General features: G+C 46.2%; 1 protein-coding gene across 1 annotated transcript in view; it reads left to right on the top strand.

Annotated features, from left to right (window-relative positions):
• Nucleotides 1–6,362: 6,362 nt before the first annotated feature.
• Nucleotides 6,363–12,438, top strand: part of MAP7D2 (MAP7 domain containing 2) — a 93,987-nt gene continuing 87,911 nt past the window's right edge. The window contains exon 1 of the mRNA XM_068533120.1: nt 6,363–6,420. Within this exon, the coding sequence (XP_068389221.1) occupies nt 6,381–6,420 (40 nt within the window). The 5' untranslated portion in view covers nt 6,363–6,380. The remainder of the gene's footprint in view (nt 6,421–12,438) is intronic.

Here is a 12,438-nt window from a genome sequence, read left to right as displayed (position 1 = left end):
CCAAAAATAAAAATAAATAAGTTTTTTAAAAAATTAAAGGAAAAAAGAGTTAACTGTTGGTTTAGCAGGTCAACCAGTGTGCAACCCCAATTGCTATGGTAGAGCTACTGGATTAACTTCCTTCTTAGCTCCATTTTTCTATCCCACTCTTGTTTTTCTCTTTCTCTCACACTTTTCATATTCATTTCTGCTGTATTTTATATAAGCAGAAGGAGGGAGAGAGGAATGCATAAATGAATACCTGAAATTAATAAATACAGAGCAGGAAACGCCCCTGCAGCTTGAATTTTTCACCAGGCACCAAAAGTCCTTTATTAAGTAGTGCTCTGTGTCTTTGTTTCAAAACAACACTTTAATATTTGCCCTTAACTTGAAATAACTATCTGAATCATAAACTGGGCAAAACAGGATTCTCCTGCTGTGCTTACTTTTAAAAAGACCCCACACCACACACACACACAAGATTCCCCTATGTTCTCCTCCCTTAGCACCTAGGCATGCATTTTCAGCATTCCATTGACTAGAGAGGCAAACGTCCGTGTGCATGGGGGCCGGGTCTCCTCTTAGGAGAGTTTCCTCTTCTCTACCTTATTAACTGTGTGTGTTCGGTTCTCTTGAGCACCAGTCAGGGGTGACAATTCGTGGTGAAATATTATGACAGCCTTCAGTGGAAGCTTTCCTTGCATGTGGGTAAATTTTCCCCCAGTGTAGATATGTGTTATGCACAAAATTTCGTTCATTTTCATCAGCTAGGTAACCAATATTATTGAAGCAGATTTAGTTACATCTTCAGATGAAAGGCCCTCTAAAAAATTACTGATTGTGGGGCTTCCCTGGTGGTGCAGTGGTTAAGAATCCGCCTGCCAATGCAGGGGACACAGGTTCGAGCCCTGGTCCGGGAAGATCCCACATGCTGCAGAGCAACTAAGCCTGTTCGCCACAACTATGGAGCCTGCGTTCTAGAGCCCGTGAGCCACAACTACTGAAGCCCGCGTGCCACAACTACTGAGCCTGCGCTCTAGAGCCCACGAGCCACAACTACTGAAGCCAACACGCCTAGAGCCCATGCTGCGCAACAAGAGAGGCCACTGCAATGAGAAGCCCGCACACCGCAACGAAGAGTAGCCCCCGCTCGCCGCAACTAGAGAAAGCCCGCGCGCCGCAACGAAGACCCAACGCAGCCAAAAATAAATAAATAAATAAATAAAATCTTAAAAAAAAAAGAAGGTATAAGGAATGAAATTGCACTTAAAAAAAATTACTTATTGTAATTGCAGTTTTCTTACTGCAAAACATGTTCCTGCTCTCCTTTTTTTCCCCTCCTCACCCACCTAAGTTTCCACTTCACTTGATTTTGTTTTTGTCAGTCACGAATTATTTCTAAAGAATAATTGCTCCTTATTAATGGTCCATTAATTTCTACATATCCCTAATCTTCTGGGGCGAGATTAACTCTTTTTATAGCAGAACAGTCAAGGGAGTGAAATGGACTGTTTCACTCTACCCTGTTCAGCTTTCATTTCTCTTACTTGTCTTTTACTTTCTCTCTGTTTCAACTGAACGACCCAAGAAGACATGGTGCCTTTCTACTAAGGAATGTTGAATGTCCTTTGTGGTACATAATTTTATCTTTATTAGTTAAAAATTAAAAGGATTCTTACCCCCTTTTTTAAAGGTGTGTAAAGATGACATGTAAAGGTGTGTGAAGGTGATTTCAGAATGAGTGCCTCTTATGATCAGGCCAATTCAAGCAGGAGATACTATACGCAGTGCTGTCTAGTAGAACTTTCTGTTCTGTTCTACGTCTGTTCCAAATGGTAGCCGCTCGCCACATGTGGCTATTGAGCACTGAGGAACTGACTTTTTAATTGTATCTGATTTTAAATAATTTAAATAGCCACATGTGGTAGTGGCTCCTGAATTGGACTGTGCAGTTAACTAGATGTTCACTGACCTTGCCAGGTTAGATCAGAAATAAGGAGTGTGTTGGGCTGCCCTGGTGGTGCAGTGGTTAAGAATCCGCCTGCCAATGCAGGGGACACGGGTTCGAGCCCTGATCCAGGACGACCCCACATGCCACGGAACAGCTAAGCCCGTGTGCCACAACTGCTGAGCCTGTGCTCTAGAGCCTGCGAGCCATAACTACTGAAGCCCACAAGCCACAACTACTGAAGCCCACACGCCTAGAGCCCGTGCTGCACAACAAGAGAAGCCACCGCAATGAGAAGCCCGCGCACCGCAACGAAGAGTAGCCCCCGCTCGCCGCAACTAGAGAAAGCCTGCACGCAGCAGTGAAGACCCAATGCAGCCAAAAATAATAAATAAATAAAATAAATAAATTTATATAAAAAAAGAAAGAAATAAGTAGTAGTGTGTTTCGGGCCTCAAACAAGTTCCTTCATACCCATCTATTTTTTTTTAAATTTTAATTTTATTTTGGAGTACAGTTGGTTTACAGTGTTGTGTTAGTTTCAAGTGTACAGCAAAGTGAATAAGTTATACATATGTCCATTCTTTTTCAGATTCTTTTCCCATATAGGTTATTACGGAATATTGAATAGAGTTCCCTGTGCTGTACAGTGGGTCCTTGTTGATTATCTGTTTTATACATAGTAGTGTGTGTGTGTGTGTTCATCCCAAGCTCCTCATTTATCCCATCTATTTTTGGTTTCTCCTCTACAAGCTCTGGTATTTGGTACTTGTCGTTCAGACCCTCTCAGATGTGTACAGGCCTCCAGAACTGGCACTTAGCTCCTGTGGTTCACATCAGGTCTGTAGGGCCGTGATAGAACCTACTAGCCAAGACGTATCTCTGGCTCCTGGGGGCCCTGGGGTGCCCTCTCCGTTTCTGCCTCAGTTTTGGTTACACAGTATGGCTGGAGGAGAAACCAGGTTGACTTATAAGGCATTATCAGATCATGAGATGAAATCATGAGCTATGCAGGATATGGATGGGCTGTGGGGAGAACTTTTACAGGGGGATGTTGGCAGGGACTGAGATCACAGGAGAAGCCTGTGGTGGAAGGTGAGGCTGGCGAGGGCGTTGGGGAGCCATGAGCAGCACAGCTGAAGGAATCCGTTCCCTCTTCTCTAGGACTGCTCGCTGAAGTCGATGAGCCTTAGCTCTCTCGTCCAGCTTGCTCCTCACACTGTGGCCTTGTGCTGGCCTGGGCGAAGAACTTGGTTGCTTCTGAGTGCACTGGCACACTAGGTCATCTGACTAATGCTCTCCAACTCTGACATACTGTGGTCCTCCACTGCCAGCCCAGGAGGCAGGGGAAAGGGTAGTCTGGTCTTCTCCCCTCTGGTGAGTGGGATCACCAGCCACGTGGGCTTAACCAGCAGACTTACCAGCCTTCCCCTCTCCCACTCCCATTACAACCAAGGCAGGGGGCTCTGCCTCCATCTCTCACGACCCTGTCCGCATTGCCAATGCCTGGGTCAGACCCTGTCATCTAGGTCCCGACTGTTATCACAAGAGCCTAGGGGTCTCTGTCCAGGTCACCCTCCCTGTCATGGATTCATCACATCGCAGTCTAGTTTGACCTCCTCTGACATCAGCCTAGCATAAGCACAGTCCAAACTGCTGCTGGGGTTTCCCAGGTTGGGTGTGTTGGGATGGGGCTCCCTCTTACCCCTCCATCCCCCCGTCTCTGGCCAGTGATCACCCCCAGCTGGTAGTGTCTGGCGCACTCTGCATCTGCATGCACCTCGCCGCCCATACACGTGCTCTTCCCTCTGTCCAGAATTCCTTCCTGTCTGGGTCTACCATGTTCACCCTTCAGTACTTGGCTCACATCTCACCTCTTCCCTGAAGCCTTCCCTGACCACACACACTTTTGGTGGGTTTTTCTTTTCTCTTCCATTTCCATTACGGTGTTGATAACACGAATTCAGGTAAATTAAATCATGTGCAAATAAACTTGGGGTTGGCATTTGGAAACTAAAGTGCACAGATCTTAAGCATACAGTCTGATGAATGTTTACATATACACCCATGTAACCAACACCCAGATCAAGAAACTAAATATTTCCAGTACCCAGAAGGCTCCCCTGTGCCTCCTTCTAGACAGTATCCCCTAAAGGTGAGCATTGTTCTCACCTCTTTTCACTATAGATTAGTTTTGCTTGTTTTTGAGCTTTATAAAAATAGATTCTTGTAGTATGTACATTTTTATTGTAGCAAAATATACATAACATAAAATTTACCATTTTAGCCATTTTTAACTTACAGTTCAGTGGCATTAAGTGCATTCATATTGTTGTACAATCATCAACACCATCCATCTCCAGAACTTTTTCTTCAAGTATATACATTTTTTGTGTCTGTTTTTCTCCACTCAAAATTGTGTCTGTAAGATTCATCCATGATGTTGCAGACATCAGTGGTTCATTTCTTTTCTTTTTTTAAAAATTATTATTTATTTACTTATTTTGGCTATGCCAGGTCTTAGTTGCGGCATGCATGTGGGATCTAGTTCCCCAACCAGGGATCGAACCCAGGCCCCCTGCATTGGGAGTGTAGGTTCTTAACCCACTGGACCACCAGGGAAGTCCCAGTGGTTCATTTCTTTTTATTTCTGAGTAGTATTACATTGTGTGACTATACATACTACAATTTGGTTTATCCATTCTCTTGCTGATAGACAATTGGGTTATTTCCAGTTTTCTATTCTTTTGACTAAAACTGCTGTGAACATGCTTGCACACATCTCTTGGTGCCCATATACATGCGTTTCTGTTGTGTGCATACCTAGGAGTTGAATTACTGGGTCAGAAGGTAGGCATATGTTCAGCTTTTGCATATAGTGCCAAACTGTTTTCCAAACAGTTGGAAGTGGTTCCCTATTGCTGTTATAACCAATTACTGCAAATTTAATGGCTTATAGCAACATGAATTCATTATCTTATAATTCTGGACATCAGAAGTGCTAAAGTGAAGGTGTCAGCAAAGCCTTACCGGAGGCTCTAAGGGAGAATCTGTTCCCTTGCCCTCTCCAGCTGCTAGAGGCTGCCCGCATCCCTTGAGTCGTGGCCCCTTCCTCCATCGCCAAGGCTAGCAGCATAGCATCTTCCAATCTTTTTCTCTCCAACTTCTGCTTCCATTGTCACATCTCCTCTCTCTCACTCTAGCTTTCCTACCTGCCTTGTGATTACATGGGGGCCACCTGGAAAATCCTGGGTAATCTCCCCATCTTAAGAGCCTTAACTTAATCACATCTGCAAAGGCCTTTTTGTCATAAAAGGTAACATTTTCACGGGTCCAGGGCTTAGAACGTGGACATCTCTGGGGGCCTGTTACTCTGCCTACCATTTTGTATTCCCACCAGGAAGGCATGAAAGTTCCAGTTCTTCCACATCTTTGTCAGTACCCGATCTTGTCAGTCTTTTTAATTGTAGTCATTCTGGAGGGGATATGGGGGGCACATCCACAGCTTCCACCCCCAGGCAGTGTGTCCTCCTTTGCTCTGATACAGATTTATTGCAACTTATCAGTATTATATTATAAATATTTTTTTACATGCCTCTGTCTTGGTCAAACTGTACACTTTTTCATGAGACAAGTCGTAGAGTAGCTGGTTCAATAAGTGCTCCTTGGATGGTAAGAAATGGCTGAGGGCAGGGCTTCCCTGGTGGCGCAGTGGTTAAGAATCCACCTGCCAATGCAGGGGACACAGGTTCGAGCCCTGCTCTGGGAAGATCCCACATGCTGCGGAGCAACTAAGCCCGTGTGCCGCAGCTACTGAGCCTGCACTCTAGAGCCCACAAGCCACAACTACTGAGCCCGTGCGCTACAACTACTGAAGCCCCCGCGCCTAGAGCCCGTGCTCTGCAACAAGAGAAGCCACCGCCATGAGAAGCCCTCGCACCGCAACGAAGAGTAGCCCCCGCTCGCCGCAACTAGAGAAAGCCCGCGCACAGCAACGAAGACCCAATGCAGCCAAAAAGAAAAAAAGGAAAAAAAATTAACCAAAACTTAAAAAAAAAAAGAAAGAAAGAAAGAAAGAAAGAAATGGCTGAGGGCAGTTTTCAGCAGAGAAGCGAGCAGAGTAAAGATGTAAATGAAAGCCTGTGCTTACAGTCCCATCTCTGGCTCAGGGTAGGTTTTCTCCCAAATAAAAGTAGGACCAGAGCAAAGAACCTGGTTTCTAGCTTCTGCACACTGTTCTTTCCCAAGGTAGTTAATCTATAAGTGAGTAATGCCCTGGAAGGGGATGTGGGCCTCAACTCCTGAGGGCGTTGGTTGGAAATGACTTCACCGTGTATGTAAATGAGAGAGGGCAATGCAGTCCCACAGGCCGCCTTCTGGGGAGTATGAACTTGGACCTTTCGCACAGACTCGGGTTTTCCTTCTCCCTGGACTCTGTTCATGTAGCAGCATGCTGCAGCTTCTCGCCTGCAGAAGGAAGACCTTCCAAGGTAAGTCAGGCGTCCTTGATCTCAGGAAATGCTGCGTGTGTAGGCCGAAACCCGCCTTGGAACCTGGAGGCGGGGATTTCCGAGGAAGGAGACGGCCGAGTAGGAACGAAGTTGTGATGCCCCTGGACACGGCGGGGTGGGTGCAGAGGTCCTGGCGCTGGGAGCTGGGGCTGGAAGGCCGGGCAGTTCGACCAAGGCGAGTGTTAGACAAAGGCAGCCAGGGCTGTGGCTCCCTTGGGGGCGTGCGGACGCAAGCAGCCGCTTCCTGTGCTCGGTTCGTGCCTGCTGCCCTCGGCTGGGCGCGCCTGGTTTCAGGAGGGCGCTCAGGTTTCGAGGCCTCAGGCTTATCTTTCCAGGCGCTGGGGTGCTGGCAGGGGGCCTGTGGCTTGGCGTTACTTTGACCCTCTGGGGTGTGGCGTGTGCGTGAGGAACCTTGCCGTCCACATGGCAGAGGACTTTTCCGGCCCTTGTGGGAAAACCTCTGTGTCACTGACCGAGACCCGGCTGGTCAGCGCTCGGCTCCTGAAGGAGCCGGTCTTCTGAGAACAATATTATCTCCGGGCAGGAGCTCCTGGGACGGGCCGAGCAGGGCTGGGGCCGGGCGTTTGCGGTGCCGGTGACTTCCCGGATGTCTGCCGCTCTGCCTGCTGTGTTCAGGTGGTGGAGAAACTCGGCTGCCTGCGTTCCTGCTGCGACGTGTCCTTCTAGGACTCGGACCCTGCTCCCTCTTTGCTCCTCGTCGTCCTGGAGCAAGGAGGCCGAGAGCCTGGCCGCTTGGAGTCGCCCTGTGCAGACTCCGGGTCGGGGGGACCTGCAGAGACCACGTGGGCTGAGCTGCCCCCGTCAGCAGGTGCGCGTTCACTTTTGTCAGGACAGAGGGTGGATCTTCACTCCGTGTCCTCTGAGGCTGGAGGGGCACCCTCTCCCCCGGGCAAGAAGTCCTTCCTGTTCATGCAAACACCTCTCCTCTAACGCCTCTCCTCTCGCTGTGGCCTCTGTGGACAGGCAGAGCACACCCAGCCGGCACCCTTCCCACAAAACCCCCTGGTCTCCGTAAAGAGACCTGGGACCTTCTATGGGACCCAGTTCCGTCTACCCTCCTAATGTGACTTTTTGTCTGGCGCTTACTCCTGGATGTTGGTGTCTCCCTTCTCTAACTTTCTGCACCAGTCGCCCATAGAGTAGCCTCTTCACCTCTTTCTTCAGTTAAGAATTTACCAATGAGATATCACCTCACACCTGTCAGGATGGCTGTTATCAAAAAAACAGAAGACAACAAACGCTGGTGAGGATGTGGAGAAATTGAAACCTCTGTGCACTGTTGATGGGACTGCAAAATGGTGCAGCCGCTATGGAAAACAGTGTGGAGGTTCCTCAGAAAACTAAAGTAAAACTATCATATGATCCATCAATCCTACTTCTGGGTATTTATCCAAAAGAATTGAAATCAGGATCTCAAAGAGATATTAACACTCTTCACAGTAGCTAAACTGTGGAAACAACCTAAATGTCCGTGGATAAATGAATGGATAAAGAAAATGTGGTATGCACATGCAGTGGAGTATTATTCAGCCTCATAAAACAAGGAAATTCTACAATATGTGACATGGATGAGCCTTGAGGACATTATGATAAGTGAAATAAGCCAGTCACAGAAAGACAAATACTGCATGATTCCACTTACATGAGGGTACCCAAAAGAGTCAAATTCATAGCATCAAAGAGTGTAATGGTGGTTGCCAGGGGCTGAGGGGAAATGGAGAGTTGTTCATCAATGGGCATAAAGTTTCAGTTAAACAAGATTAATAAGTTCTAGATATCTGCTGTACAATATGGTACTGAGAGTCAGTACCATATTGTACATGTAAAACTTTATTAAGAGTGTAAATACCATGTTAAGTGTTCCTACCACAATAAAGTAAAATTTTAAAAAAATTTTAAGAATTTACCACTTAAGACCTTCATCTGATCAGGTACTGGTGTGGCCACTAACTAGCTGTGGAGCCATGAGTTAGTTTCGCGGCTGTTCCAGTCTCAGCTTCTTATAAGAAGAGGATAGTAACAAATTCGTCACAGGGTCGACAGGAGGATTATATGAGGTAGTGCACGGAAAGTGCCGAGCGCGGTGTCTTGCACAGACATAGCTGTGCTCCATGAGGTCAGGGGTGTCATTGTCATCATCTGTGTATTGAGTACAAGACGACTATGAGCATAAAAATATATTTTTGTATATAATGTACTTATATTGATATATACTGGTGTTGCCTTTCAAGGACCTAGTGACCTACTGAACTATGCTTTTTCTAACTTACTTATAATCCAAGTCTAACACTGAAAAGTACCATAAACGGAAGTATGAAAATAGACCATGAAGCCATAGATGAGCAAACAGTTAAATCTGGCTGGAGGACTGGAGACAATCTTTGTGCACGTGGGAGTCACCACGGTCACTTACACTTAGGTGCCCCATGGTTACCAGGACAGCACTGCCAGGTACTCAGCAAATAATTACTTGGGGCCCATTTCGGCCATGCTCTCGAGCTTCTGCACAGGAATGGTACTGCTTTTTCTCCCACTCAGAGCTTAATTTACATATTGAAATTATTTATTTATTTATTTATTTATTTTATTTTTGGCTGCGTTGGGTCTTTGTTGCTGCGCGCAAGCTTTTCTCTAGTTGCGGCGAGCGGGGGCTACTCTCCATTGCGGTGCGCAGGCTTCTCATTGCGGTGGCTTCTCTTGTTGCGGAGCACGGGCTCTAGGTGCACGGGCTCAGTAGCTGTGGCGCAGGGGCTTAGTTGCTCTGGGGCCTGTGGGATCTTCCCGGACCAGGGCTCGAACCCGTGTCCCCTGCATTGGCAGGCGGATTCTTAACCACTGTGCTACCAGGGAAGTCCCAAAAGGGTGTTCACTTTCTGAAGTCTTTTTTGTACTACCTTATTACCTTGAAGCAGATATCAAGTATGGATTCTTAGATGTGAGGGCTCTGACTTTTGTGGGTTTTTTTGGTTTTCTGTGGGGTTTTTGGCTGCGTTGGGTCTTCGTTGCTGCACGCAGGCTTTCTGGCTTTCTCTAGTTGTGGCGAGTGGGGGCCACTCTTTGTTGTGGTGTGCGGACTTCTCATTGCGGTGGCTTCTCTCGTTGTGGGGCACGGGCTCTAGGCGCGTGGGCTTCAGTAGTTGTGGCATACAGGCTCAGTAGTTGTGGCATGTGGGCTCTAGAGCGCAGGCTCAATAGTTGTGGCGCATGGACTTAGTTGCTCTGTGGCATGTGGGATCTTCCCGGGCCAGGGCTCGAACCCGTGTCCCCTGCATTGGCAGGCAGATTCTTAACCACTGCGCCACCAGGGAAGTCCCAAGGGCTCTGACTTTTTTAAATTATGTTTTTATTGTAATAAAATATACATAACATAAACTTTGACATTTTAACCATTTTTAAGTGTACAATTCAGTGACATTGTGCATTTACAGTGTTGTGTAACCATTGCCATTATCTATCTCTAGAACTTTTTCATGATTTTAGACAGAAACTCGGTAACCATTAAATAATAACTCCTCATTATCCCCTCCCCCTAGCCCCTGGTAACCAATATTTTATTTTCTGTCTCTATACATTTGCCTATTCTAGATACCTCCTCCTATAAGTAGAATCATACAGTATTTATCCTTTCGTGATTGGCTTATTTCACTTAGCATGATGTCCTCAAGGTTCATCCATCGTCATAACACGTATCTGAATTTCATTCCTTTTTAGGGCACGTTCTGTTTATCTGTTCATCTGTTGATGGACACTTGGGTTGCTGCCACCTTTTGGCTGTTGTGAATAGTGCTGATGTGAACATGGGTGTACAGGTATCTTTTTGAGACCCTGCTTTTAATTCTTTGCGGTATATACCCAGAAGTGGAATTGCTGGGTCATATGGTAACTCTGTGTTTTGCCCTGATTTTTTAAAGAGCTTAAAAATTATTTTGAGGTATTAGTCATATAACATAAATTTCAGCCTTGTGAAGTGTACAGTTCAGTGGTTTTTAGTATATTCACAAGGTTGTGCAGTCATCCCCACCAGTCACTGATTTTTATGACCGCTTAGGAACCACAGAGGGAAAGAGAGTACCTTGAAGGTGGCTTGGGTGTAAGGAAGGGAGCTTTCAGGATTAGTATGAGACTCTTTAAAAAAGAAGGATCGTTGTACCAAATCCTTGAAATGCCGCTCAGGCTTTAGCAACAATACTCTGCCCACTGCAAGGCTTTAGGACCAAAATTCAGAAAGGCTCCCCTGCTACCTGACATATTTTCAGCTACTTATGAGGCCTCGTTTTATGGAACAGGATGTTGAATAACCTCACAAATGGGTCACCCTCATCAGGAATGCTCTGGAAGCCTGGTTGCGTAGGATGAGGCAGGCTTTTACGCGGCTTCTTGCTGCTTTGTCGCACCTCCCATGCTTGCTTTGTCAGATGTCCTTCCCTGGCTTGGAACTGGTTCTCTTCCTTCTCTGGTTCTGATCCCATATTCTGCAACTACTTGTGTTTCCAAACATGAAACGGATTGTTTACAGTAAATGCCTTAAATGTTTGATTTCAGATTGCTGTGCTTTGAAGCAAACAATAAAACTCATCCACTTTTGTTATTACATACCATTCATACATACCAGGGTGCTCTGATTTTCACTCGTTCTGGTTGTGTACTTGTGGTTTTTAACATTTTATGCTTTAGGGATGGTTTTATTGTGATTTTCTGATAGTTTGCCAGCTTTCTTTCTTTTCTTTCTTTTTTTTTTTTTTTGGTATACCATACAGTTTGCCCATTCAAAGTGTACAATTCAGTGGTATTTTTTTAGCGTAGTCACAGAGTTGTGCAATGTACAACCAATACCACAATCAATTCCAGAATATTTTTATCACCCCAAAAGAAATCGCACACCTATTGGCAGTCACTCCCCATTTCCTCCCAACCCCCAGCCCTAGGGAACCAAGCCACTAATGTACTCTGTCTCTACAGATTTGGGGCCAGCTTTCTTAGATCCTTGTTTAACAGTGATTTTCCCCCTGAAATTATAGTATAAGCCACCCGTTCTGCCTTCTTTCCCTGTTGCATTCTTGTCATCTCCCTTCCCTTCCCTTCCTTTCCCTTCCTTTCCCTTCCTTTCCCTTCCCTTCCCTTCCCTTCCCTTCCCTTCCCTTCCCTTCCCTTCCCTTCCCTTCCCTTCCCTTCCCTTCCCTTCCCTTCCCTTCCCTTCCCTTCCCTTCCCTTCTCCTCCCCTCCACTCCCCTCCCCTTGCTTTTCTTTTGCCTCCCTCCCTGCGTCCCTTGCTTCCTTCCTTCCTTTCCTCTTCTCGTATTAGCAGGTTAGCTGTAAATCCTTCTCAAGTAGCTCTCAAAGTGGATGAGTTGGTAGATGGGGCACAGCTACAGGAGTTCATCCGACAGATGGACAGACAGCCATTGTTGAGCCTTGGAATGCCCTTCTAAGTCACCTGCCTTCATTCTGTCACTGGGAGGCTGGATTTCTTTTTTTTCCCCCCAGTTTTATTGAGAAATAATTGACATACATCACTCTATAAGTTTAAGGCATATAGCATGATGGTTTGATGTACATACATAATGAAATGATTACCACAGTAGTTTCATCTAACATCCATCTTCTCACGTAGATACAATAAAAACAAATAAAAAGGGAAAAAGGAAAGAAATGTAATCCTTGTAATGACAACTTTTAGGACTTACTCTCTTAGCAACTTTCCTGTGTATTGTGCAGCGGTGTTAGCTACAGCCATCGTGTTGTACGTTACATCCGGAGTACTTCTTTATCTTGTAACTGGAAGTTTGTACCTTTTGACCCCCTTCCTCCAATTTCCCCTCCCAGGTTGGCTTGCTTTTCTCTGGCTGGGCTGCAAGGACCTTGAGAGCCAGGCCAGTCAGAGCCACAGGGCCGGAAGCTGCTCTGGGTTGGATCGGCCTTGCTGTGTGAACAAGTGCTGAGACTGAAATCAAATGAGCAGATTCTAGATGTGTAAAT

This window comes from Eschrichtius robustus, chromosome X (assembly GCF_028021215.1).
Source record: "Eschrichtius robustus isolate mEscRob2 chromosome X, mEscRob2.pri, whole genome shotgun sequence".
Taxonomy (NCBI): Eukaryota; Metazoa; Chordata; class Mammalia; order Artiodactyla; family Eschrichtiidae; genus Eschrichtius; species Eschrichtius robustus.
This window is presented reverse-complemented; position numbering and strand designations above follow the sequence as displayed.